Raw genomic sequence first — 25,038 nt, 5'->3', positions numbered from 1 at the left:
TCCTTTCAGCTTTGGGATGGAGCCAGGGCCTGTTCCAGCCCTGAGGAGCCAGTGGGGTCCAGGAGCATGGGGTGGGCCAGCTCGGCAGCGCCCTTTGCCCAGCACGCAGCGGGTGACATTTATGGTTGTCTCCAGGGATCTTGGAGGATGAGCTCCTGTTGAGTCTAGAACCTCTATTAAATATGGTCTCGAATCGGTAGTTCGGGGGGGCGTGGTGCCACCCTCCATTGCCAGACACCGTCACTTGGCCATCGTGGGACTCTGTCCTGCTGAGATCCCACGTGACCTCCCTGAGCTAGAACTGCCCCACCGAGGAGCTTACTGCGGGCACACCCGGCCTTGGGTGCTGGTGACTTCTTCCTCCTAGGCTCGGAAACCCTTAGTGAGGTCAGCTCAGGGCCACTGTCTTTCCTGAGAAGCCGTGGGCTCGCCCAGTGAGCTCTTACTGGTTATTGGGATCCTACTCCCTTTGTTTTTTCTTTGCCAGGAAATCTAACTGCATGATTTCCAAGATCCCAAATCACAATCATTTCGGTTCTTTGATTTCATGATTACAAACCTAGGCCACTCCTAGAATCCTAGCTGCTAATAAATGGGAACAGTTTCCCAGCGAGCATATGAACTGGCTGAAAGCGGGGGTTTAGACTTGGCTTCTTCCCTCCCCACTGACAGCCTCTGAGCCAGGACCAGCCAGCGGCTCTCTGGGTACCTCGGTGTCCCTGCTGCCGTGCTTTGTCTACTTTAATAACCAAGTCTTTAAACAAGACCTGTGTGGTGCAGGTTTCTTTCATTAACTATGGAGTACAGTCATTTCAATTCTGTGTTTCTGCAGGTAGGTCAGTATATTGTACACTTCACAGCTGCCTAAACCATCCCCCATGCAGCCCGAGTCTGTCCACTGTTGACCACACGGGAAGTCCCTTGCCCTCCCCGTACAGCCCATATTTCTAGATGGTGGGTTGTAAAAGAAATGGTTTATACGATTCTTTGCCAGTGGGGAATAGTGAGCAAAAACTGCTTAACTTTGTCACCACTGGGTGTCAGAACCTTTTACCGCACCAGGAAGGTGGGGACAGAGTGCGGGTGTTGGCAGGGCAGGCAGTCTCAGCGCTGTGACCAGTGCAGGTCCTAGGACTGCTGGAAAGGCCTCCGCGAGGCCGGATGCCTTCACCCCACTGCGTCTCGGGTTCTCACTCCCATTTTGTCCCTGCCCCTTGGCTCTCAAGCACAGATTCTGCTTTTCCTTAAAGTCACTTCATTTTTATTTTCAGTGAAGAACTGTTCTACCAGATTCTCGTTTATGATTTTGCCAATTTTGGTGTTCTGAGGTTATCGGTAAGTTTATTTCCTGCTTCTCATTTCTGAGAGTTCAACAGCTGGTCATTTCTGAAAAGAGCCCTACCCCGTTATCTTACTTATTGTATATTAAGTGTTTCTAAATGTGATTAGAAGAGTTTATGTATGAGTTGCATATGGAAGTATCCTTAAAATAGTTTTATACAAAGCAGAAGTCATTTGGCAGCCAACTTAAAATGTTTATTATTATAGAAACTAATACATATCTACTTAAAACTTAAAGAGATAGAAGCAGAAATAAACATTCTCTAAAGCCCACGACCCAGACACAACCCCAACTAACATTTTAATTTAGAATTAAAAATCATACCATCCATGTAGTTTTGTATCTTCTTTTTACATTTGATATACAGAAAAGCCCTCTGGAATTTTTACTGGGATTGTGTTGAGCGTATTCTATAGATCAATTTGGGGAGAAAAATCAATTTATTTCTTAATAGTCACATTTTTTGGATACTATTGTAAAAGGCATTTTTTACAAATTGTCAATTGTTGCTATTATATAGAAGTACATACAAGTGTTTTGGAAATTCTGTCTTGCAGCCTTGTTAAACTCACTTGTTAGCTGTAGCTTTTTTATTGATTCCAGCAGATTTTCTAGGTATATGACCATCGCATCTGTGGATAAAGACAGTTTTATTCCTTCCTCTCCAACCCAGATGCCTTTTCTCTCTCTTGCTTGGTTGTACCGGCAAGAACCTAAGTACAGGCTAACCAGAAGTGGTGAGAATGGAAATACTCCTCTTTTTAATCTTGGGGGAAGCATTCAGTCTTTGACTGTGAAGTGTGTAGGTTTTTTGCAGACGGCCCTTAGGGTGGTTGAGGAAATTCCTTTCTATTCCTTGTGTGCTTCAGGCTTTTATTCAGGAAGGGAGGCTGAATTTTTTTCAGATGCTTCTTCTGTATCTGTTCAGATAATTGTATGGTTTTCCTTTTTTTAGTTTGTTAATATAGTGAATTACATTGATTGGTTTTCATATTTTAAACCAGTCTTGCATTCCTGGGATAAGCCCTGCTTGTACATGATCTATTTCCCTTTTTATAGTTTACTGGGCTTGACTTGTCATAGTTTGTTCACAACTCTTGGCATCTGTATTCCTGCACGATGCTAGTTTGTGCTCTAGTGCTCAGTCGCGTCCGATTGTGACCCCACGGACTGCAGCCCACCAGGCTCTTCTGTCCATGGGCTTCTCCAGACAAGAATACTGGAGTTGGGTGCCATTTCCTTCTCCAGGGGACCTTCCTGGTCCAGGGATCGAGCCCCCGTCTCTTGCGCCTCCTGCATTGGCAGGTGGGCTCTTCACCACTAGTGGCGCCTGGGACGCCCTCCTGGTTTGCAGTTTTCTTGTGTGTGTCTGGTTTTGGTATCAAATACTGGCTTCATGGAATGAGTTGGGAAATAGTTATTCCATCTTCAGAAAGAGTTTGTTTATAATTGTTAATGCTTGAAATGTTTGGTAAAATTCATCAGTTGAAGCCATCTGGGCCTGGAGATTTCCTCACAGGAAGATTTTTAAGTAAAATTTTTAGTGGTATAGAGCTATTCATGTTAGCTCTGAGGGGCCTTTGTATTAAGTTTAAAATTACTTGTCCATTTAAGTTTTCAAATTTATTGGCGTAAAGTTGTTCCTAATCTTTTGTATTCTTCTAATGTCTGTGCATCTGTAGTGATGTAACCTCTCATCCCAACGTTGGTCATTTATGTCTTCTTTTTAACTTGGTCAGTCTAAGGTTTGTCAATCTGGACCCAAAGAACTGACTTTGGTTTCAGTGATTCTTTTGTTGTTTTTTCTGATTTCAGTTTCATTGACACCTGCTCTCATTTTCTTATTTCCTTACTTCTACTTAAAGTGCTGTGAAAATTTCCCAAGTGCTGCTTTAGCAGCGTCCCACACATTCGGATAAGTTTTCATTTTCATCCAGTTCAGAATACTTCTAAATTTCCTTTTGATTTTTTTTGACCCTCACATTATTTAGAAATATATTACTTAGTCTCTTAATTATTTGGAATTTTCTCAGAGATCAAGTATTGATTTCTAATTTAATTCCATTTTTGCAGAGAACGTATTTGAATCCTTTTACACTTACTGAGACTTGTTTTATGGCCCAGAGTATATTCAGTGTTGGTAATATTCCACGTGCATTTGCAAAGAATTTGTGTTCCGGTCTTGTTGAGTAGAATGCTCCCCAAATGGCAGGTGTCTCACATTGTTGGTGACACTGACGCCTTGTGTATGCTGATTTTCTGTCCACTGGGTCTGTCAGTTACTGGGGAAAGGATGTGGAAGCCTCCATGTAACTGCATGTTTCTCTTCACGGTTCTGTTTCATTCTTCATGTAGTTTAAAGCTCTGTTACCGAGTGCATAAATATCTAGGATAGCTCGGTCTGTTTGTTAATTGACTCTTCTGTTACGGAAAAGTAAGAGCAGTGCACTGTGGGACTGTAACATGTAAAATGTGACAACAGTAACAGTGTTCAGAGGGGAGAAATGGATGAAAACTGAGGCATCTTGTTTTTCACGATAGATTTCAGTCTCCTTCCTAACAGATGATTTACCTGAATGTCATTTGCTTTAACGTGCTTTCCCTCCCCCTTGCTTTAGTAAGGCGGTAGGAAGAAATGAAGGTTCGGCCTCATGAGTTTCTGGAAATATGAAAGCGAGGTCTTTAAAGCTACACAAAAGGAAGTGCCTTCCGTGGCTTTGCCTTTCCCAGATTTTCAGCAGGTCTTTGTCGGTGACCTTCTCTGTTGAAATGGCCATTGGTGAGGAGGAGAACCTTCTTTTGTAGATTTTCAAGTGTCTTTGGGGGAATTGAGGAATGAGTGCTAGATTTGTGGCTTCTCACCTGCTGAGGTGACAGTGGTCTTGTGGGAATTCAGGCAGTGTTTGGAAGCCCTGTTAACGCTCGCTCCTAATGTTCCTGCCCCTTCCTAGGAGCCAGCACCACTCTTTGACCTGGCCATGCTCGCCTTAGACAGTCCCGAGAGTGGCTGGACAGAGGAGGATGGTCCCAAGGAAGGACTTGCTGAGTACATTGTTGAGTTTCTGAAAAAGAAGGCTGAGATGCTTGCAGACTACTTCTCTCTGGAGATTGATGAGGTGGGTGAGGGCCGTTTTTGTCTCCCTTGTAAGTCCCCCTTGATCTCTGGGACTTGGTTTGCTGTGTTCAGTTGGTGAGCAGACCTAAAGAGCAGGTGGCTCTGCTATGTGCCAGCAGAGAAGGCTCTCTAAGCATTTGCCTCTGCTGCCCCCCAGGGCCCAACGTGGTCGCCCAGAATAGCAAGTCTGAGGACAGGATCTGGAGCAAGCACCAGGGAGATGGGATTGGTTTAAACTGTAACAGCATGATTTCTTATCCCCCTTGTCCAGGAAGGGAACCTGGTTGGATTACCCCTTCTGATCGATAACTATGTGCCCCCGCTGGAGGGTCTGCCTATCTTCATCCTCCGACTGGCCACAGAGGCAAGTGATGGAGCACATCCTGATGACAGTCCTGTGGGGCGATGAGTGTCGGGGGGTAGGGGGGTGCGGGCTTACAGCTCCACCATCATCTGTGATGATGAGGAGGAAAAGGGTAATGAGGCTAAGGCCCCTCTTGTGCCCACCCACCCCAGCAGTACTCAGCAGTTCCAGTGTACAACTTTATCGCCTAAAAATCATGCGTACTTTTAAGTTGTCTGTTACCTCCATTTAGAAATGGAACGTGTTTAAAGCATGTGCATATGCTGACATATTGAATTCTTTCTTTGGATCAGGTGAACTGGGATGAAGAAAAGGAATGTTTTGAAAGCCTCAGTAAAGAATGTGCGATGTTTTACTCCATCCGGAAGCAGTATGTGTCTGCAGAGTCAACCCTTTCAGGCCAGCAGGTACGAGGGCGATACATGCTGGTGCTCCAGAACTGGGATGGGCCCTCACACAAGCCCGCCCCTCTCTGAACTCCTGTGATCCAAGGCACACCAGCTTTAGCACAGTGGTCAGCTCTTATGAATTTTATCTCCTTCTGAAATACTGCTGGAAGGTACCTCTAGAGTGATCTGTCAGATGTACAAACAAGCCACTGTAGTGAGAAAAGGTGGGCTCCAGGGCTCGGGGGCCCGTGTCCCCACTGTGAGCCTGGAGTGTGCAGCCACAGCCGTCACGTCCTGGTCAGTCCCCCGCCTCTCTTGCGTGTGCCCCACTCTGCCTCTGCTGTGCCAGGCGGGCCTGGCTGTAGTGGGCCAGGTCCCCAGCTCTTCTGAAGGGAGGTCCCTGGGCTCTTCATGTTTCCACGTCAGATGACAGTGCTTTTCAATCCACAACTATTTCGGGGGGTTGTTTGGGTGAGGAGAGGTGACTGAAACACAGGCACACCTTAGACATTTTGCAAGTTCCGTTTCAGACCACTGCAATAAAGCGAGGTGCACAAATTTTGGGGTTTTCCAGTGCATATAAAATGTTATGTTTACACCCTCCTGTAGTCTGTTAAGTGCAATATATAGCATTGTGTCTTAAAGCCAGTATATATACCCACATTTAAAAATGCTGTTGCAGAGATGCCACCCATAGATGTGGTGCAAGGTTGCCAGAAACCTTCAATTTGTGTTTATAAACAAAACCACAACAGTCTGCAAAGTGCAGTAACACAAGGTCTGCCTGTGGTGTCAGACGGACATGTAGTCACTGTAGCCACATAACCGTCTTGGTGACGGCACTCGTCCTCTGAGGTGACGGGCTGTGCTCCATTCCATGGGTGAGGACGCTGAGGGACCGTTGTGGGGTGCGTTCAAAGTGACTGTGGAGTGTACTTCCAATGCTGCCGTTCAGGCACCACAGTCAGGAGGAGACATTGCTTTTTAGATGCTGCTACAGTGAGCACTGTCCCTGAATGGAAACAGCTTCCATGGGGGGAAGCATCACAAGAGCCGTGGCTGCTTCTCTTCCCCCTCTCATTGCTGTGCTCAGGCCTGCGGGATCCCTGAGAGGCTGGCCTAGGAGAGAGACGTCTCAGGCATGAGGTCACACAGCCCCTCTCTAAGCCACCACAACTCCCCAGGCCCGGCGTACACGGGGATGTGGACTCTACCTTGTCTCTTCCAGAGTGAAGTGCCTGGCTCCACTGCAAACCCCTGGAAGTGGACTGTGGAACACGTCATTTATAAAGCCTTCCGCTCCCACCTGCTGCCTCCAAAACACTTCACAGAAGATGGGAACATCCTGCAGCTCGCTAACCTGCCTGATCTCTACAAAGTCTTCGAGAGGTGCTGACTGCGGTCGTCTGGGGACTCTGGGACGGCCTGTTCTCCCTCTTGTGCCTTGATGTCGGTGGGTGGAACTGACCTCACGCACGCCTTCTCACTAGGAGCGCTGCTTCACGTGTGGCAGGTTGACTGTAAATAAACAGCCACATTTGTCCTGAGCGTGATTTATTTAATTTCATTGCAAATGAAATCCATTTTCACCTAGTGTATACCTGATTGTGTTGAAGACTTCCAAAAGTAGTTTGAAAGCCTCCTGGACATCTGATAAGAAGTCTAAATGGCCTTAAAAATTTTATATAGATCATGCATTGATTTGATTCTTTTTATGTTCTGATGAATTTCTAATATCAGGTGATAGACATTATGCTTTTTATGCTTTTAAAAGGCACCTGAACCTATGAGAGACTCTGATGGTATTGTCAGTTCAGCTTTCTACATGGTCAGTCTATTAGTACCTTTAATAACTAGTGTAAAAAAAAATTGAACAGTCCTTATGCAGTGCATAACAGGCATGAGTTTTTAAGTTAGCCTACTTTGTTAACGGCTATCAATAATACCAGCATATGATAAAGGCATTTCTAGGCATTTTTCTTTGAGGGGTGTTATAAGAATACAAACTTGAATTAATATCAGCCTGCATTTAAGAAATGTGCAGTCAGCACTGGGAGGAAGAATGCCTGTAGTACGGAGGTAAAGTCCAGAAGAATCTTATGAGAAGTGGAGCCATTCCATTTGGAAAAGACAGGGACAAGGACAGGCCGCTCTGGGAGGAGCAGAGGCTGAGCGAGCACGGACGGAGAGGAAGAGGGACTCCAAGGCCGCCTCCTGGACCACACAGGATGTCGGTTCCAGGCATGGGAGTCTAGGATGAATCTGCATCCCAGAACATGCCTCGCCACTGCCCACTCCCACATGAAATCACCTCAATTCAGGACATTGGTTTCCATGTTTTAAAAACAGAGATAGATGATAATTAGTCTAAAGAAGAGAATAATTATTAGAGATCTTATTCATATTTAAGTTAACTTTATTACCTAGTTTCATGTCTAATTTTATCTTATGTGGCCTTAATTCATTAGACTTCCCCCGTATTTTTTGTGTAAACACGTTGAAGATACAATAATCATTTCCATAAAACCACTTCGATTCTGAGAACGACAGAGAATCACAAATACTGCAACATGGCTACACACTCCACGGCAAAATCCTCTCGAACTGGGTACCTTTAAAGATGAAACCAAGGTTCTTAAAAGAAATTCTGTATTTCAGATTATTTTTCCTTAAGGAGAGAAGAGGGATGTGAGCTAGGAGGGGCGTGACTGCCATGATTTGTTTTAAAGGCTCCTCTTAACGAATGTGTCAGTAGCCGACTGTAGGCAGAAGGGTGTGTTTAACAGACTCTTGAGGCCGACCTCCGCCTGCCTGGCCTGCCCTCCCTCCTCCTCCATCGGGCTGGTCTGAGGTTTCATTCCACAAATAAGCAGCAGATGAAATACTTTACAAGATACAGCACAGCTGATGTGAAGACTAAGGCCCCTACTCTTACTTTAAGAGCAACAGGCCCTGGACGCCCCTGCCCCATGCAATAAAACAAGTTTTATATACACTTCCCATATCCTTTTCTAACATTTTCTTATATAAATTTAAATATCTTACAAAAAAGGCTTTTTCCTCCAAACATACAAATTTGAGTGAAACATATATTCCCCACCAGTGAACTTGTTTCTTCACTAAATATAAACACTACCTGATATTAAGGGTAAGTGTCTCTTGGCCCCTGGAGATCACTGTACTCTGAATTGCACCGTGGAGAAGGCACTTGTGTTTCTGAGGTCTCCAGGAAGTATCTCAGCGGGCGCTGAGCCGCTGTCCTCCAGAGCCGGGCCCAGTCACTGAGGCGGCTGGGGAAAATGGTGAGTAAACTTGATTCTAAAATTACGGAAATAAAAAATAACGGCATGGACTAGTTCTTAGTCTAGAATCAAACTACACACAAAGTGTTCATTCATGAAGATTCAAACCTGTTTCATTCTCTCATAAATTAGAAAATACAAAGGTGGCTATCTGAATGCCAAAGCTCAAACAGTCCTGAAAGGGGTCTGCGTCAGTGGCCGAAGGGCAGCCCCTCGGGGCGGGCCTGGGGCCGGGCGGGGCCCTACTGCTGGGCCAGCAGCGCCGTCCTGTTGGCCTTCATCTTCTCCAGCCGCTTGGCCAGGTGGCTGTTGGTCATCTCCATCTCCTCGATCTTGTCCAGTGCTGTTCGGAGCTGCAGACGGGAAGAGAGCGGTCACTTGTCGCGGTCAGAAACAAAGCCCACAGGGCTTTCCTCTGCACTCTCGGGGAGATGGAATCACTGCCAGGCAGGGTGGCTACAGGGCACCCAGCGGTCGCTATGTTTTCAGCCAGCCAGAGGTGTGAACCAGTGGTGCTGAGAGATAGGGCGTACAGACACACACCTCATCTAAAACAAAAATGAAACCTTTTCCTCACTATCTGAGCAAAACATAAAGTAAATGGCAGTCCCCGTGCAGGTCACAGAGAAACCAACACAGAGTAAATGATCCCACTGCTGTGTCACTGAAGACTGGAGCCACGATGAAATTCCTTACACAGCAAAGAATGTGTTTCCAAAGGAGCTTTTCTTTTTAGGAACGTTATTTCAAGAAGCATAATAAAGTAAGTACCTCTCTTTGTAGCTTCCTCTTCTCTGCTTTCAGCTCATCCTCGACTTTCTCTGCATTCTCAGCAGCGGTTCTGTATCTCAGCACCTGCCCCTCCAGGCGGCTGATCTGTGAACACGAGAACAGTCCTCAGGGGCTGCCACGGAGCCACCAGCTGTTTCGCAGCCAAGATGGAAACACGAGTCATAACAGACTCCAAGCAAGCGAGCACTGACGAGCCCCTCAGGGCAAGCCAGAGGTCCTCTCAACCCAACTGCTATTTATAAACCAAGAACTGTCATCCTTCGAGAGGATGAGCTGTGCAGTCATTACAGGGCCAGTTTCCCATGTTCGGTTTTATGACGACTACATTGTTTAAGAGCCACAGTAACATCGCGGGAGGAGATGCCCCGAATGGAGAAGTCATTAGGCTTTCTAAAATGTGCAAGAAGGGAATATATCATAAAGTACCATCTTCTTGAATTGGCTCCAAGAAATGGAAGTATAGCTTCAGTCTTCCTTCATAGAGAAGGCAGAAGTCCTCTGTTGGCTTCTCCACTTTAACATGGAGCTTTTCTAGAAATCCAACTGCAGAGACAGCTCAAAGAAACCTAGGCGCTCATGGGGTTAGCCACTGAGATGCAGGAAGCAGATGTGTTGTCAGGGGGCCTGAAATCACTTGGCACCACACACAGGAAGGACTTACACTTTGCTCCAAGGTGGTTATATCCTGTTCCGCTTTTGAAAGCTTAAACTTGTATTCACTAATTTGTCTGTTGGCGTCTCCTAGAAAAGAAAAGAATAATAAACCTCTTGCAGAGATGCAGGTGTGATGAGAGGTGGTGAGGCCTGCCTGCTGCCCAGGAGAGGGCCATGCAGTGCAAGGTACACAGGCCACCGCAGCAGCTCCCTTCACCGGTCCTGGCACATCTGTGCTCCGGGACGTGCCTTGTTACTGAAGCACCTAGAAGAAATTCTGATGCGTGCAGGTAGAGCTCTAATCAAGAAGCCCTGCTGTAAACACAGCAGGGCCCCTGCCCTGGCTCCCCTGACCCCAGGCACCCTGCTCTCTCCACACCAGGGCCCCTTCTCCCCACCTCCGAGTCTAGCCCAGCCATTAAGGTCCTCAGTTTTCACCTTCTTCATGACCCTCCATAGTTAACTATAGCTTCTCCTTCCTTTGTTGCATTTTTTTGCACTCTTAGGACATTTATCATGTTTCCCTAACATTATATAGAACATAGGACACCACAGGTCCACGGGTATGTCTCAGCTTCTTGAATCCACCTCTGTTTCCAGCTAAGTGCTCTGCACATAATGTACGCTTAATATTTACTGAAATAAATGCTTTTCAGTAGTATGTTGTGATAATGCGTTAGGGATAGAGCTGGAAATCATTAGTTTCTAGGTCAGATATACAGCTATTTAAAACAAGAAGTTCAGAAATCCTGGGGGAGAAAAATTCCTTCCAGCAATCCAAATTTAACAAAAATGTTAATGGTAAGTTCTAATTAAGCTTTTGTCCAAAAAGGCCTATGTGGCCTTACTCAGAATATGTAGAGGAAAAAGGTCATGGCGGAACCAGTATTTTAAAATAAGTTATCAGAAACGCCTTATTGAAATTGGAAAAACAAAAAAGTCTCCCCTGTGTGGATTATACATTCTTCATATACAGATGTCTCCCTACTGTGGAATACTGGGGATACAGTAGGTGTTTTTACAACATTCAGTAATGTGGGGCAAAACCAGAAAGGCAGGAAAACTGAATTCAGATAAACTGAATGGGCTTACTTTGTGGCCTGTTTTAAATTCCATCTAATAAAGACTATTTCTGGGAAAATTCTGAAACCACTCTGCAGTGGTGTGAGTTAGTTCCGAATATATCCCTCCAATCATCTAAGATAAACTCCCCAGAAAAACTTATCAGTAGGAAGGATGCTTACAGATGACACAGGAATGTGAAAAAGGACAGTGTCACGATGTCACTAGCTGCAAGATGTTCTAGAAATCATGTCACCCAGAGGGGAGAGCACTACCAGGAAGCACACCAGCTAGAAGCAGGCTCTTCAGTCCGTGACTGACTGGGACAGCTTTTCTGGTCCCCCTGAGGGCTGATCTTTGGAACCACAGGCTCGCGCAGCCCACCCAGGGGAGCGTGCGGCCCAGGCTCACTCTGCATCTCGATGAGCTGCAGGTCCGAGCCATTCTGCAGCTCTGCCAGGTCGCCCGCTGTGCCGTCTCTCCCGGAGCACTTCTGCCGCTCCTCCTCCAACTGCAGCTTCAGCTTTCTAATCTGAAGAAGGAAAGGCTCATCAGTGAGACCCAGCCTCTCAAATGAAACAGATGCTTTGCCCCGTGGCCACATCTTAGAATAAGGCCACAGATGATTCACTCAGAGACCCTCCTAACTCTGCTCAGGTGCTGGAGGTCAGCTGTGAACAAATGTTCAAACAGAGAGAGCTCCAGGACCAGGGGTCCTAATGAAAATAGCCATATTTCATTATTTGTGTTCATCTGTAGAAAAGCACATCTTAGGGTATTTTTAAATTTTTGTTTAAAATGGAAAACCCCACAGCAGTTAGATGTTTCTTGTTCTAATTTGAGAGTTAGGTCAAGTATTCTTATTTAGAAAGCTGTATACAGAAATAATTGGAAATATATTTTTGAGTTTGGCTACAAAATTTACCATATTTTACCCCAAATAGAGGCCATTTATAGCAGCTTACTCATTAATAGCCCCAAACAAGAAACTGTTGAAATGTCCATCAACAGAAGGGTAAAGCAAATAGTGGTCCATGTATATACAAAGGAATTACTGCTTGGCCAAAGAAGCGAATATACTGCTGACACATGCAGGAAAATGCTGACTTTCAAGCTAAGTATATGCAGTGCAGAAAACTCCAGAAAATACAAACTGAAGAGACAAAAAGGTACATTGGTGGTTTCTGGAGAGGGGAAGGAGGTGGGAGAGGAAGGAAGGTTTACAAAGGGACTCAGGGACTTGGGGTTTACGCACGTTTTTACCATGCTGATTGGGGTGACGTTTCACAGGCTGCTGTCCCCCCAAAGTTCGTATATTACAGTCCTAAGCCCAGTGCCTCACAGTGTGATCTTATTTTGGAAACAAAGTCACTGCGGAGGCTCTTAGTTGAGATGAAATGATACTGGAATAGGTGGGCCTTGAGTCTGGTGTGCCTGGGGTCCTTAATCAGAAGAGTGCCGCGCGGACAGAGGGGAGCCGTGTGACAGAGAACGTGGTCAGCAAGCCCAGGGGCCCAGCGGCTGGCCGTCGGGAAGAGGCCTGGGAGGCCCCCGCAGGCCTCAGGAGGGGGCCGCGCTGCTGACACACCACCCTGGGCCCCTCGCCTCCACAGTGGGAGAGCCCTCTGCCCTGCACCGCCCACCCTGTGGTGCTCTGTCACTGCGCCCCTGGAAACTAATCTACGGATGTGCATCTGCACATTTTAAGTGTGTGCCCAGGTGGTGCTTGTGTGCCAACACAGGTGACATAAGAGATGTGCTTTCAGTCCTGGGGTCGGGAAGATCCCCTGGAGGAGGGCATCGCAACCCGCCCCAGTGTTCTTGCCTGGAGAATCCCCTGGACAGAGGAGCCTGGCGGGCTCCAGTCCGTGGGGTCACACGGAGTCAGACACGACTAAGCACACACACAACAGCTTATTTTATGTCAATTATAACCTAAGTTTTTTAATTTATAAAATAAAAGATAAACTTGAGGGACTTTGGATTGGGAAAAAAGGTCCAGCTGGAGACAGCAGTCCCATGAATGGAAAAGAAGATTAGATGGACAGAGCTGAGCTGAGGGTGAGGCCTCTAGCCCACCCTGTTTCCTTCCACGCTGCACGGCCGGGACTGGAGCCTCAGGCAGAAGGTGGGAGGCGTGCTCTAGAATCCTGACGAGCCTGAAACACAAGTCCAGCACACCCACGGCGAAGGTGCCCAACCAACCAGCCAGCCACATCAGGCTTCACAGAAACTCGGATGGGCCCCACAACAAGCTGCCCACCAACTTTTTAGTATTTCACTTTTAAACAGAAAACTAAATAAATCTACATAAAAGAACATCTGGAATGAAACAAACTATGCAGACAGAAAAAATTAAAGGGGAGCAAATCAACCAACCTATCAATATTGTCTGAGATAAGTGAAAATGCATCCTTGAAATGACTTCAGAACTACAACTCCGTAAAAACAAGAAGGCAAAGTTGAGAACATCTTTTAGAAAGCAGAACACATGAGATAAAAGGGATGGAAAACCAGGAGAGAGAGTATCTGGCTTGAGACCTATTCCCCTTCCCCCCCAAGTCAGAAATCAAAGTCGAGCTCCCCAAATGCCTACAACACTTAGCCCCAGAGACGCAGGAAGCAGAGCCCGCCATCCTCGCCCGCATGGGGCCACCTCTGGGGCCAAGCCCAGGCCTCACCACGCCTCCCGTGCCCTTCCTCCTCGGGTCAAAGGTGAGGCTGCGTGCTCAGAGCGCCGACCGTCCTTAGCTCCATCCCCAGGGGGCACTGGACCAAGTGTGCCTGCCCCTCCACGGGGAAGGGTGAGCTGGGCACCAGGACTGAACCCATCCTTCCCGACAGCTTTGCCCTTTCAGCCACGACATCACTACCCGCCTCAGGGCAGCCAGGACTAACTCATCTTCCCTGTCGTTCCTCCTTGTGTCCATCTCAGGAAGGCTCACCCTCCCTCCCCTGTGCTCGTCCCCAAAGGACCCTAGATGAGCCCGACTCTGTCTCCACTTCCTAACCTTCCCCAAAGCCCCACCCTTGCGCTGCCCCCTCTGGTTACCTTCTGTCATCAGCAGCCCCTCCGTCCCCTCTGCACGTGCCCATCACCCCAGCCTGCTCCCCCGAGGGGCTGCTTCCCCTGCAGCCCGGCAGCCCCTCACCCCTGCTGAGCCCGAGGACGGATCAGGGTCCCCTGCTCTCCTTGCTGTTGCGCACTCGCCTCCCTCTGGCTCCCTGAACTCCTAATGCAGCTCCCAATCACATCTCCTCTTTATAAACACTCACCACCATCACCCCGCACTCTCGTCACCATTGTGGCTCCTAACATACCCGCAAGGTTATTCCTGCCTCAACTGTTGGCAAATTCAAAATCCATCTGAGCAGAGGATCTCTTACAATGAATCCCTCGGTTTTTGGAACAAGGATCTTGCCATCTACCCCACCCCACCCTCAGCTGCTTGCTCCCACTGTCATGTACCAGATCTTTTCACTGCACACCAGCCAGCCCTACCCAGTGCAGCCCCGTGCATCTTCCAACCACTACTCTTGATCTTTCCAGTTCATTCTCTCTGCACCCAACTCCAAAAATCCTTCCACTCCATAGGCACCTACGACCATTGTCTGCATCTTCTCTCCATTGTGCCTTGATGTCTTCCTGGATTTCCCATAAAGCTCCTTACCCAGCTTAATCTCAAGGCTTATCAACACTCTGGCATATGTCTGCCGGAGTCTCACTTGGTGAAATCTAACACTCTGCTCACTCCATGCCTACACCTATGCTGCTAAATGTGCCTGGAGAAACAAGAAATGCTTTCACACAAAATGCCAAACCGCATCACTGAACTTTCATAACACCAGGGAGAAAGGAGAGAATGGGCCACACTTCCAGAGGGGAAAAACAGGTCACAGATAAAAATACCAAAAATCAAAATATCCTTGAAATTCTCAATAGCCAAACACAGGAGGCCAGAAAACACTGAAACAATTTCTTTGAAAAACAAGATGAATGCAAATGATTACAACAAAGAAGTCCATACCCACATCAAACTGTTAATTGAATAAAGGGGTAAGGTGACATTTTCATTCCTGTTAAGAAAAATTTATTGCCCCCAAACTGTTCTCCAGAAGCTGCTGGGGGATGTACCCGAGCAAGAGAATGGAGGTGGAGGGAGGGAGGCCTAAGACGCCGCGGAATGGGGTCCAGCCTGGAGCTGTACAGGCAAAGGGAACCTCAGATGATGAGCAGGGTGGTAAGGTCTCTGTCCCCAGGGAGTGAGCCAGCATGTTCAGAAGGGCTGAGCCAGACGCGTCAGGAACCAGAAAATGGAACTGAGGGAACACAGGAGGCATCGGAAACACCGAGTGTGGGCCGAAACCATTGCTGGAGTCTGCAGCTACGAGAAGCCAGGACACAGGAAACCAAGCACGTGATGAGGCAACCACGGTCCTGATCTGAGGGGAACCACGGAGATGTGAAGGAGATGAACCCCAGAATATGCCCCGCGGTTCCGCTGTGCGCGGTGTTCACAGGCTTCTGATGACACAGACCGATGGGAGTCACGGGAGTCACGCTGTCCCTTTGTGGGGAGGGAGTGGGGACGGGAATGCAGATGTCGGGCAGGGAGAGGGGATGAAGGAAGTGAAGTCCCCATGCTCCACAGAGGGGTGCCACCAGGACCGCCTTAAGCAGAAGAGCCGAGAAGCAGCGTAGGCACGTCACACAGAAGCATACAGGGCAGTGCGCACCTCCTCAGTCAGCTAAGGGGCCAACATGAGAATCGGGGCAGGGGCCTTCTGCCTTCTTAACAGGCATACAGAGCTGACTCCCTAAGCTGTGTCCCGTAAAGACTAGGAGACAACAGAGGTAAAAATGACTTTTTATCCTTCAACTCTTACTTGAGTAATGATGTCTGAAATAAGCACATGTCTTTCTAGTGCACATTTTAATTTGCTCACATTTTGCCACATGATTTAGTCAGTTACAATTAAGATTACCCTCCCATGAGAATGCCTTTACCTGTGATAGTAGCTCTTCCTTTTCCCCAGCGAGTTTTCGTAGCCTTACGTCTAAAACAAATGAAAAGTTTGTAATGATGTAGTATATAAACAATTTAAAATAATTCTTCAAATTCACAAATAGCAAACATCTGATAAACAATTTACCACTTTGAGTATCAAAAGACATGAGGCTTTAATGATGAAAGGAAAAGTACTAGATGATCCAAGACATATCCCACAGTTGATGTTTATCAGGCACTGAACACGTTTGCCCCAAGAGCGGTGATTGTCCACGTGAAGACAAATGAAGGAACAAAGATCGTCTCCTTGTTTCAAAGCTTCGCAAGTTTTACCAGGAGACAATCCCCTGAAAGCCAAGGGTATCCACACAGGCTTTTAAGACCTTAGAATAAGAAAACAAACTCCGGGAGACAGGACAGGGCTGAGAATGAGCCTGAGAGGGGGTGCTGGAGCCAAGAACGCACAGGAACACAATGCCAGGCACAGGCAAGGCCCACAGAGCCTGTGTGTGTTGGGGGGCGTGGGGCGCGCACTGAGACGTGGGCCGTCAAGGCTCAGCAGAGGCTCCGCAGCAGGACCACGGGGCCGCTCCTAGCCTCAGGGGATGGATGCTCCCTCCCAACACGCAGGAGAACAAGCCCCTGGGCCGACGGGATGCCGACAGAGGACGGGCTCCCCACGGTCAACCAGTCACCGCCAAAGGCTCCAGCCGCCCCACAAGGCAGAGGAAACCCTGCAGCTGCCCGTGGCTGCACTCGCCCGTGCTCCATGCGTGCTCCGCTGTCAGAGGGCTGACGGTTACGCTTCCAGAGTTCCCTCCTTGAGAGCGGGCCTGCCGCTGTCATATACACATTCTTCTAGGAAACTGACATATGCATGAAAATTAAAAAGGAAGAAAGCTCACTTTTCATATAAAAGTGGCTGATGCTACAGTATCCACCTGTGCCATCCTCTAGGACTGGATTCTGAGTGGACACAGCAGATGGGCATTTTCCTGAGGGTAGTGTCATTAGGCTCTCAAAGCATCGAATTCAAGTGGCTTAGCCCTTAAAGCATTACTGACTGGGGGATTTTTGTAGAAACTAACGCTGGTGGCTGGCAATTTGTTACGTAAGTGAATACTGAAACGCCTCTGGTCAATAACATTCAAGTAACAAAAGACCTATTAATAGTTCCTGGTCAAAAAGCTGCTAAGAGGCTCAGAAGCCCTGCTCTGGAATAACAGTCCTCTGATAACTTTTGGTCATCTGTTTGGTGCCTTAAGAAGTGCAGTGGCAAAGAGCTACAGAATCCTGGCGTGAGTCACAGAACAGAAAACCAGATGCTCCCGGAAGAAGAAACTTTGAACACGCTCAGGAAGCCACCGACCAGCCTCTGGCTCCCCGGGACAGATGTGCTGGATTCTCTCTTCCCAGAAAGTAGTGTTTAAATGACAAAGCCACATACACACACCCACATGCTTCCGACCAGGGGCCTTCCCCCCTAACACTCACTGCTTGGCAAGGGCCCAAGTGCTGCTTTCCCAAAGTCAAGGACGTCTTAAGACAGCGTGCCCAAGTGTCTTCCTCTCAAAGGATGTCGAGAAGGCTCAGACCGCCCTGGCTTTTGTTTTCCAACAGAGGATGTGACCAGGTTGATGTCCAGGGGGACAACACGAACCCTAGTCAACACAGCGGCAGTGTCTTACCGAGCGGCCCTTCCCCTGCCGACTCCAAGACCTGGGCGGCTTCCTGAGACACGACGGTGATGGCCCCGACTGCGGGCTCCTGGTGGACGTCGCCATTGGGAGTGCCGTCGGGGATGATGACTAAGCCGTGTTTCTGCAGGGAAGAAGAGACCCAGTGTCACAGCAGAGCCCCCAGGGAGGCAGGAGGCGGCAGCACGGTGGCCCTGTGATGACACACGCCTGCTGCGGGGACCCCTGGTCAGCACCAGCCACACGGGGTCCAGCTCTGCAGACGGACTCGCACCTACCAGCTCTGGGCGGGACAGCCAACGACACTCTGCGTTTAGGAGGCAGAGGGGACAGGGCGGCAGGAGGAGGAGCAAAGCGGCGAGGAGCTCACGTACCTCTCCCACCTCCACCGCTGCCTTCAGCTTGGCCAGCTCCTCCCGGAGCGCGTCCCGCTCGCTCCTGAGGCAGCCCGCGTGCTCTTTCAGTTTCTCAAGGGCCTGGTTTGGATGGGGCAGCAGGAGAAAGGGCACAGAGAGAGAGCAAATGAAAGGGAGCAGAGCAGCGCCTGATTCAACTTCAAAAGATAAAGCGTCAGGGACAAGGAGGCCTTAAGAGCTTTGGACACAAGCAGTTAGATGTGGAGGGGACACAGAGTCCTATGCATCTAGCTTCAGAAGAAAGTTTTGTAGAAAGTGGTTAATCGTGTGTAAATCTGGCAGAGCATGCTTAGCACATCAGGCAAGAAAACAAGCCCTTTTTAGTCAGTGAAAATAAACAGAGAAGGAAAGTGAAGAAGAAATAATACTAAAATAAAGTTTTCCTGACAAATCTCCCAAGTACGCTTTTGTTAGGTAGTCCAAAACCCACATTTCATGTTAAACTGAACTAGTATATTCAAGAATATACTTGATTTTTTAAAAAGTAAAAATGGGTTCTGGAATAACCAGTATATATACAATGTATTTTAATTAAATACTGGCTGCAGTAATTGTTCTCTACATCATATGGTAAAATATTCCTCATATACCACTCAATTAAAAATAGCTTCCCCCCCCCCCGGCCATTTCTCAAGGATATGTTTTTGTTAATTAAATGCAACTAATGGTTGTTTGCTTTTCTGATATACGTTCAAAATGTGAAAAACTGATGAAATAAACCCAGCCCACTTATGGAAGGTAGCAGAATATGGGTTTGCAAACAGGCTGTTGAGTCCCGGCACCTACTAACTGACCCGTGCCTCAGTTTCCTCACCGGAAAAAAGGATGATGTCAGCACCACCCATGGGCCCAGGCTGAAAGGAGTACTCAGTGGCAGCACCCTGCAGTGCGGAAGATGCAGGAAGGTTCAGGAAAAGCCGGCCTGGGTTCCTCGTGTATTTTCCCTGTTGTTGCCTAAAGCTCACAGCTGTCAGAGCTGAGGACAGTGGAGCAGAAGCAGGAACACGTTTGGTCCACGCTGACGCACTGTTATGTCATAAAACAGCCCAGACTTCAAAAGCCACCCAGGTCAAGCAGTGTGTGCAGACATCTAGCAGCTGGGCTATTTGAAAAAGCCTTTGTCTGCACATTCGTTCCCACGTTTAATGTTTCGACCAGCGTTCCCATTCTTGCAAGAAGCTGAACTATAACAGGTAACTCTCCTCTTGGTTTAGAGTCTAGAAGTGGGCCAACTGCTTACTCACTGCTGAAAAGCTGGACAACTTTCTAAATCATTAGAATCCTATTTTCCAACCAGTAAGTAAATAAGGGACGATGGCAACTGCCATTTGTGTAGCTCCAGGTCTTAAAATTGACGGCTCTCATATATTTTTATATTTAATTTTTCCCTTATAGACCCTGTACTTTCCTTATCCCCATTTCACAGATCAGAAAATTGAGGCTCCGAAAGGCTATGTTTTTTATCCAAAGTCACAGTACATGGCAAAGCCAGAAAATGAATCCTGTTTTTTGGTTCAAAGCCCTCGCACACTCTATATGTATCATCACCCCATGAAGGCCACAATTATCTTCCCTTACTGTCACCCCGGATGCTACGGGAAAGTAGTTCACAGGACAAGTCCTATTCCTCCTTTGCCCAAACTGCAATGTGACCATCCAGCTTCCTCTTTCAACAATTTACGTTCATACTGTGTGTCGAAAGTCTGCCTGTGAGTTAATAATGTGCATTCCTAACACACAAGGCATTTAGTCTAACACTTCAAGCCAGTATTATCTATCGCTGTTACATTACTAGCAAGTGTAACATTAGGACAGCAGAGCCCAGCACCGCCGCCCCGTCTGCGGCAGCCTCTCCCCTCTGGGCTGCTGTTCTGGTTACAGGTGTCCACGTGCACTGTCGCGCCATGCATCGCCACACACACCGGGGTGGCGGCCACCGTCACAGCATGCTCGGTTAACAACACGAGAAAACCCCTCAGGAACGGACCAATTTGAAACTGGAGTTCTAGCAAATGCTAGTACATGCCATTTGTTCCTTTTCCCAATCTTACAGCAGACTGTATCTTTACTTTTGGACTTTCAAATTTCACCTTCCCATAATTATGGGTGGGAAAAGAAAATACATCCTGCAAATCCTCCCATCTTACCACAGAGTTTGAAGACTACTGAAATACCTTATAACTGGACCAAATGCGTTCACACTGGATCTGAAATCCTCTGTATTACCTGACCATATAATCACTACTCTTGGGCTTGTCTTCCATAATTGTTCCTACAGTAGATTTTTTTAGGGTAAAAAGTACAGCTTGCGGAACTTTAAATAATTTTTACCCCTGACCTAACCTCAAATTCTAGGGTCAAGAAACCTGAAAGGCTGAACTTTTGGACAATGGGTTATAATTACATAGAGGCACAAATATCTTTAGTGAGAATGGGAGTGAGCCTTGTGCGAGGCTGTAGGGACATACAAGCCCTCACACACACCGATTCGACACACGACCCCTGGGTGCTCAGAACGACTCTGGTGCTAGACGAACGACCGCTAGGGTCAATGGAAGAATTAAAGAAAACTGAACTGAAATTAAAGAAAACTATATGAGAATAAGGGCCATGTTCCTTCATGGAGCTACTAAATTTAAATCTTGATCGTGAAGCTAGAGACGTGATGTATCAGGTAGTCACAGATACTTAAAATGCATCTTTTAAAAGTCAAGGGAGGACCACCTAACACACAGTATGATGGCTACTACTAAAAAAAAAAAGAGTGTTGGCAACAATGGAGAGAAACCGGAACCCCTCTACAGTGCTGCTGGAAAGGCAAAATGGTGCAGCTGCTATGGAATACAGTATGGCTGTTCCTCAAAAAATTAAATTACCATATAATGTAGCAATTCCCCTCCTGGGTATGTACCCAAAAGAAATCACCAGAAGAGATTTGCAAACTCATGTTCACAGCAGCGTTACTCACAGCAGCAAAAAGATGGGAGCAGCCAAGTGTCCATCAGCAAATGAATGAGCACACAAAGGGCACAAACACACACTGGAATATTATCCAGCCTTAAAAGGAAGGACTTTGACACAGGCTATGACATGTCTGAACCCTGAGGACATGATGCTTAGTTGAAACAAGCCAGTCACAAAAAGACAGATACTGTATGATTCTACATATAAGGTACCCAGAATAGTCAAATTCACAGAAACGAAAGTAGAATGGGGGCTCCCAGGGGACGGAGGAGGACGCCCTGAGGAAGAGTTGTTTAATGAAGTTCAGTTTCAGTTCTGCAAGATGCAAAGAGGTTCTGTGGAACCTCCAATGTGAATCGACTTAATACCACCAAACTCTTTACTTAGAAATGATTTAAATGGTCAATTTTATGTTATTTTTTGTATGTTACCACCACCACAACAACAAAACAATTTTTTAAAGCAAAAGACGGACAAATTTTTGATGCATAAAACACCTGGGATGACTCTTAAGGGGAATTATTCTCAGTGAAAAAAATGTAATTTCAAAGGGTTACATACTGTGCTGCTGCTGCTAAGTCACTTCAGTCGTGTCCGACTCTGTGCAACCCCATAGACGGCAGCCCACCAGGCTCCCCCATCCCTGGGATTCTCCAGGCAAGAACACTGGAGTGGGTTGCCATTTCCTTCTCCAATGCATGAAAGTGAAAATTCAAAGTGAAGTCGCTCAGTCGTGTCCGACTCTTCGCGATCCCATGGACTGCAGCCTACCAAGTTCCTCCGTCCATGGGATTTTCCAGGCAAGAGTACTGGAGTGGGGTGCCATTGCTTTATAAAACATTCTTAAGATGACAAATTATAGAAATGGAGAAGAGCAGTTGCCAGCACCTGGGATGGTGATGCTGAGGCAGCAGATATGACTACAAGAGAGCGATAGGAGGGACCTCTTACAGTGATGAAAATGTGCTCCATCTAGATTAGATCAAGATCAATGCCCTGATTGTACTATAGTTTTACAAGATGTTACATTTTGGGGAAACTGGATCAAGGGCACACAAGATCTCGTGAGTCTACAATGATTTCCAACATTTTTTAAAAGTTTGGGCTTCCCAGGCGGTGCTAGTCGTAACAAACCCGCCTGCCAATGCAGGAGATGGAAGAGAGATGGGTTCAGTCCCTGGGTTGGGAAGACCCCTGGTGGAAAGCATGGCAACCCACTCCAGTATTCTTGCCTGGAGAATTCCATGGACAGAGGAGCCTGGCAGGCTACAGTCCATTGGGTCACAGAGTCGGACATGACTCAGGGACTGAGCCCCACCATGACCAGCTAATTTCAAGCAGAACAAGACCTTAGGTCCTCAGGCCAAAGGTCTCCTCCTCTCTCTTCCTCCATCTCCCCTGACAAGCTCTCCAGAACAGAGTTCCTATGCCATGAGGAGGTTGCCAGTCAAAAGGCTACCTGGGATGAACTGGCAGGAATGTTTTCAGTCTCCAGAGTACTTGGGATCTACCTAAAGGTCTTAGCAAAAAGGCACTGAGGACTTCTTCCTTATCTGGGCCCCTGCTCTGGGGAGTTACGAGGATACAATTACAGGTGACGTCACAGTTTGGCAGCGCCAGCAAAATCTTACATTCCTATCCACTTCCGTAATTAAAATGATTCTAATCTCTTCCTATTTTATTCACCAAAGATTTATGGGATGTTAATAACTTCTCCCCCACCACCCTCTATCCTCTCCTTCTTCTCCAGATTGTTACAATGTAAGAGCATCAAATTACCCACAGAGTTTGAATTAAATGCCTATAGCTGTTTCTGCATAAAAACCCTGGGAAAATAAAGAACAACTTCCTTAGAAAGCTCCTGCTTGTACGTTTTACAAGCACAGAGTCAGCTGGAGAGAGGAGTTCTTTCCAGGCATAGGATCGGGTTTTCCCAGGGAACTTTCTGCCTTCTGCTAATTTATTTCACTCTGTATAAATGCTCAAAGATAATCAAAGGACAGAATTTTAGGAGTCTCTAAATTACATTTACATTGGTCTATTCCTTGTCTATGAGCTTCAGGCCAAAGCCCAGTTTCACTTCATACCCTAATGCTTTTATCTTTCCAAAGCAGTGTCTCCTGGAGTTCGAACACCTCTTTTGTCATGGTGTCTATTTTCTGCTGCATACGCTGCTTCTCCTGCAGAGGAAGAGGGGAAGAGGAAAAATAAAAGAGCAGGAAGAAAAAGAGGATGGGGTGAGAGGGAGGAAAGCAGAAGAGAAATAAAGCTGATAAAGAAACTTAACAAAAGGAGAAAGTCTGTGATGAACAGGGAAAGCAAGAGCTGCTTGTGGGAAGGAAGGATGACACGCAGCGTCTCGGCGCCGTGACTCCCACTGGCCTGGTGCTGGGACAGCCAGAGAGGGGACTGGGAACAGCTGTCCCAGCCACAGCCACGGCAGCCAGCCAGTGGGCTTCTGCACACGCCCAGCTAGCTCCACACGTGTACTCTTCTGCTCATGACTGCCCTTCCTCAAACACGGGACACTTGCACTTCTAGAGAGGGGAAGTCAGACTGCTCATGAGCACGTGACCCTTATCACTGACAACAAGCAGGAGTTTCTGAACTCTATTGTTTTAAGCAGAACTGAAAACAACGAGAGGGACACAGCTCCATCATTCTGAATTTCCTTTAGCAGCAACTATGATAGCAAGAACATCCTAAGTTACAAATGAACAGTCACAGCAGTTTTAGAAATGCTTGGATTTTGGCAATCAGCAATTCTTAACTCTTGGGTAGGCAGTGGTGCACAGTTTATACCCTCTTACATTTAGCAGGTTTTCTTTTCTGCATTACTGGTAAATTATCATCTCCCACTTTCCCTACTCACACATCTCTCATGTACTTTACCGTGTGGTTCTCAATTCTAAAGACCAAAAAGCGTTATTTTGGCATAGCCAAGATTCTTCAGTTATAAGTAAACGTGTATATTAACATCTGGTGGTGGTTTAGTCACTAAATCGTGTCTGACTCTTGGGACTCTACGGACTGTTAGCCCTCCAGGCTCCTCTGTCCATGAGATTTCCCAGGCAAGAATACTGGAGTAGGTTGCCATTTCCTTCTCCAATATTAACATTTGAAGGATGTTAATTCTAAACATAAGAAAATACCTAAAACTAAAGTTTGTATACCCAGCACCTTAGGCTTTTAAGTTAGAGAACATACTGACAAGTTGTAAAAGTCAAGCATTAAAATTCCTCTTAAATGCAATCATCACATTAAAAATTAGAACACTTAATCAGTTCTAATGTATGTTACTGAATTTGAGAAGCAGCTCCCAAAGCAGTTTTATCATTCTTTTGAAACTGTAATGAGGAAAAATATATATTTTAACTAGAAAAAGAAGTAAGTGGCTGGCATACTGACACACAAAAACAAGAAGACAAAAAGGGAGAAGAAGTCATACATTATTTTTAAATGCCAACAAGACACAGAGTTTGGATAATATACTTCTTGCCATATATGGAAAAACTAAGACAACTAACTCCATATGTAACCTGATATTTTCAAAGGCTATCTGTTTGCATTTAGAATTCACAAATTCTACCCGCTTTCAGCAAGCCAAGTTGTTATTCTCAAGAATGACAAAAAAGTAACATAAATCCACAAATAGAATCACTTCTTTTCCTCCATTAAATCATTTTTAAAGTCATCTGCATGGGGGGAGATTAAGTGAGTCAGATCGGTGGGGGAAGAGAAAAAGGAGGGGGAAAAGGCAGGGGGGAGGGGAGTCCTGAGCCACTAGGGACATGGATGAGTTGAGTGTGACACAGAAGAGGCATCTCAGGTCGCTGGAGTGGGCCTCCCTGACATCACCACGGCACCGCTGCTCATCAGCACGAGACGCGCTGGGAAACCACGCTGAGGAAGCAAACAGGAGCCAGTCCCAG

General features: G+C 46.8%; 2 protein-coding genes across 20 annotated transcripts in view; one reads left to right on the top strand and one right to left on the bottom strand.

Annotated features, from left to right (window-relative positions):
* The window catches only part of MLH1 (mutL homolog 1), an 87,732-nt gene extending 80,974 nt beyond the window's left edge, over window positions 1-6,758 (top strand). Inside the window, exons 15-19 of the mRNA XM_070359578.1 lie at window positions 1,272-1,335; window positions 4,294-4,458; window positions 4,729-4,821; window positions 5,115-5,228; window positions 6,439-6,758. Of these exons, the coding sequence (XP_070215679.1) occupies window positions 1,272-1,335; window positions 4,294-4,458; window positions 4,729-4,821; window positions 5,115-5,228; window positions 6,439-6,606 (604 nt within the window). The 3' untranslated portion in view covers window positions 6,607-6,758. The remainder of the gene's footprint in view (window positions 1-1,271; window positions 1,336-4,293; window positions 4,459-4,728; window positions 4,822-5,114; window positions 5,229-6,438) is intronic.
* Window positions 6,759-8,599: 1,841 nt separating this feature from the next.
* LRRFIP2 (LRR binding FLII interacting protein 2) overlaps window positions 8,600-25,038 on the bottom strand; it is a 109,156-nt gene continuing 92,717 nt past the window's right edge. For 11 of the 19 annotated variants that reach the window (XM_070359579.1, XM_070359582.1, XM_070359580.1 and 8 more), the window contains 8 exons: window positions 23,194-23,286; window positions 18,101-18,202; window positions 17,718-17,850; window positions 16,029-16,078; window positions 11,432-11,552; window positions 9,966-10,045; window positions 9,284-9,388; window positions 8,600-8,865 (listed from right to left, as the gene is read on the bottom strand). In XM_070359579.1, the coding sequence (XP_070215680.1) occupies window positions 8,755-8,865; window positions 9,284-9,388; window positions 9,966-10,045; window positions 11,432-11,552; window positions 16,029-16,078; window positions 17,718-17,850; window positions 18,101-18,202; window positions 23,194-23,286 (795 nt within the window). In that variant the 3' untranslated portion in view covers window positions 8,600-8,754. The remainder of the gene's footprint in view (window positions 8,866-9,283; window positions 9,389-9,965; window positions 10,046-11,431; window positions 11,553-16,028; window positions 16,079-17,717; window positions 17,851-18,100; window positions 18,203-23,193; window positions 23,287-25,038) is intronic. The other 8 variants (XM_070359585.1, XM_070359597.1, XM_070359598.1 and 5 more) reach the window with 2 other exon arrangements.

The sequence above is a fragment of the Bos mutus genome, chromosome 22, assembly GCF_027580195.1.
Source record: "Bos mutus isolate GX-2022 chromosome 22, NWIPB_WYAK_1.1, whole genome shotgun sequence".
Taxonomy (NCBI): Eukaryota; Metazoa; Chordata; class Mammalia; order Artiodactyla; family Bovidae; genus Bos; species Bos mutus.
This window is presented reverse-complemented; position numbering and strand designations above follow the sequence as displayed.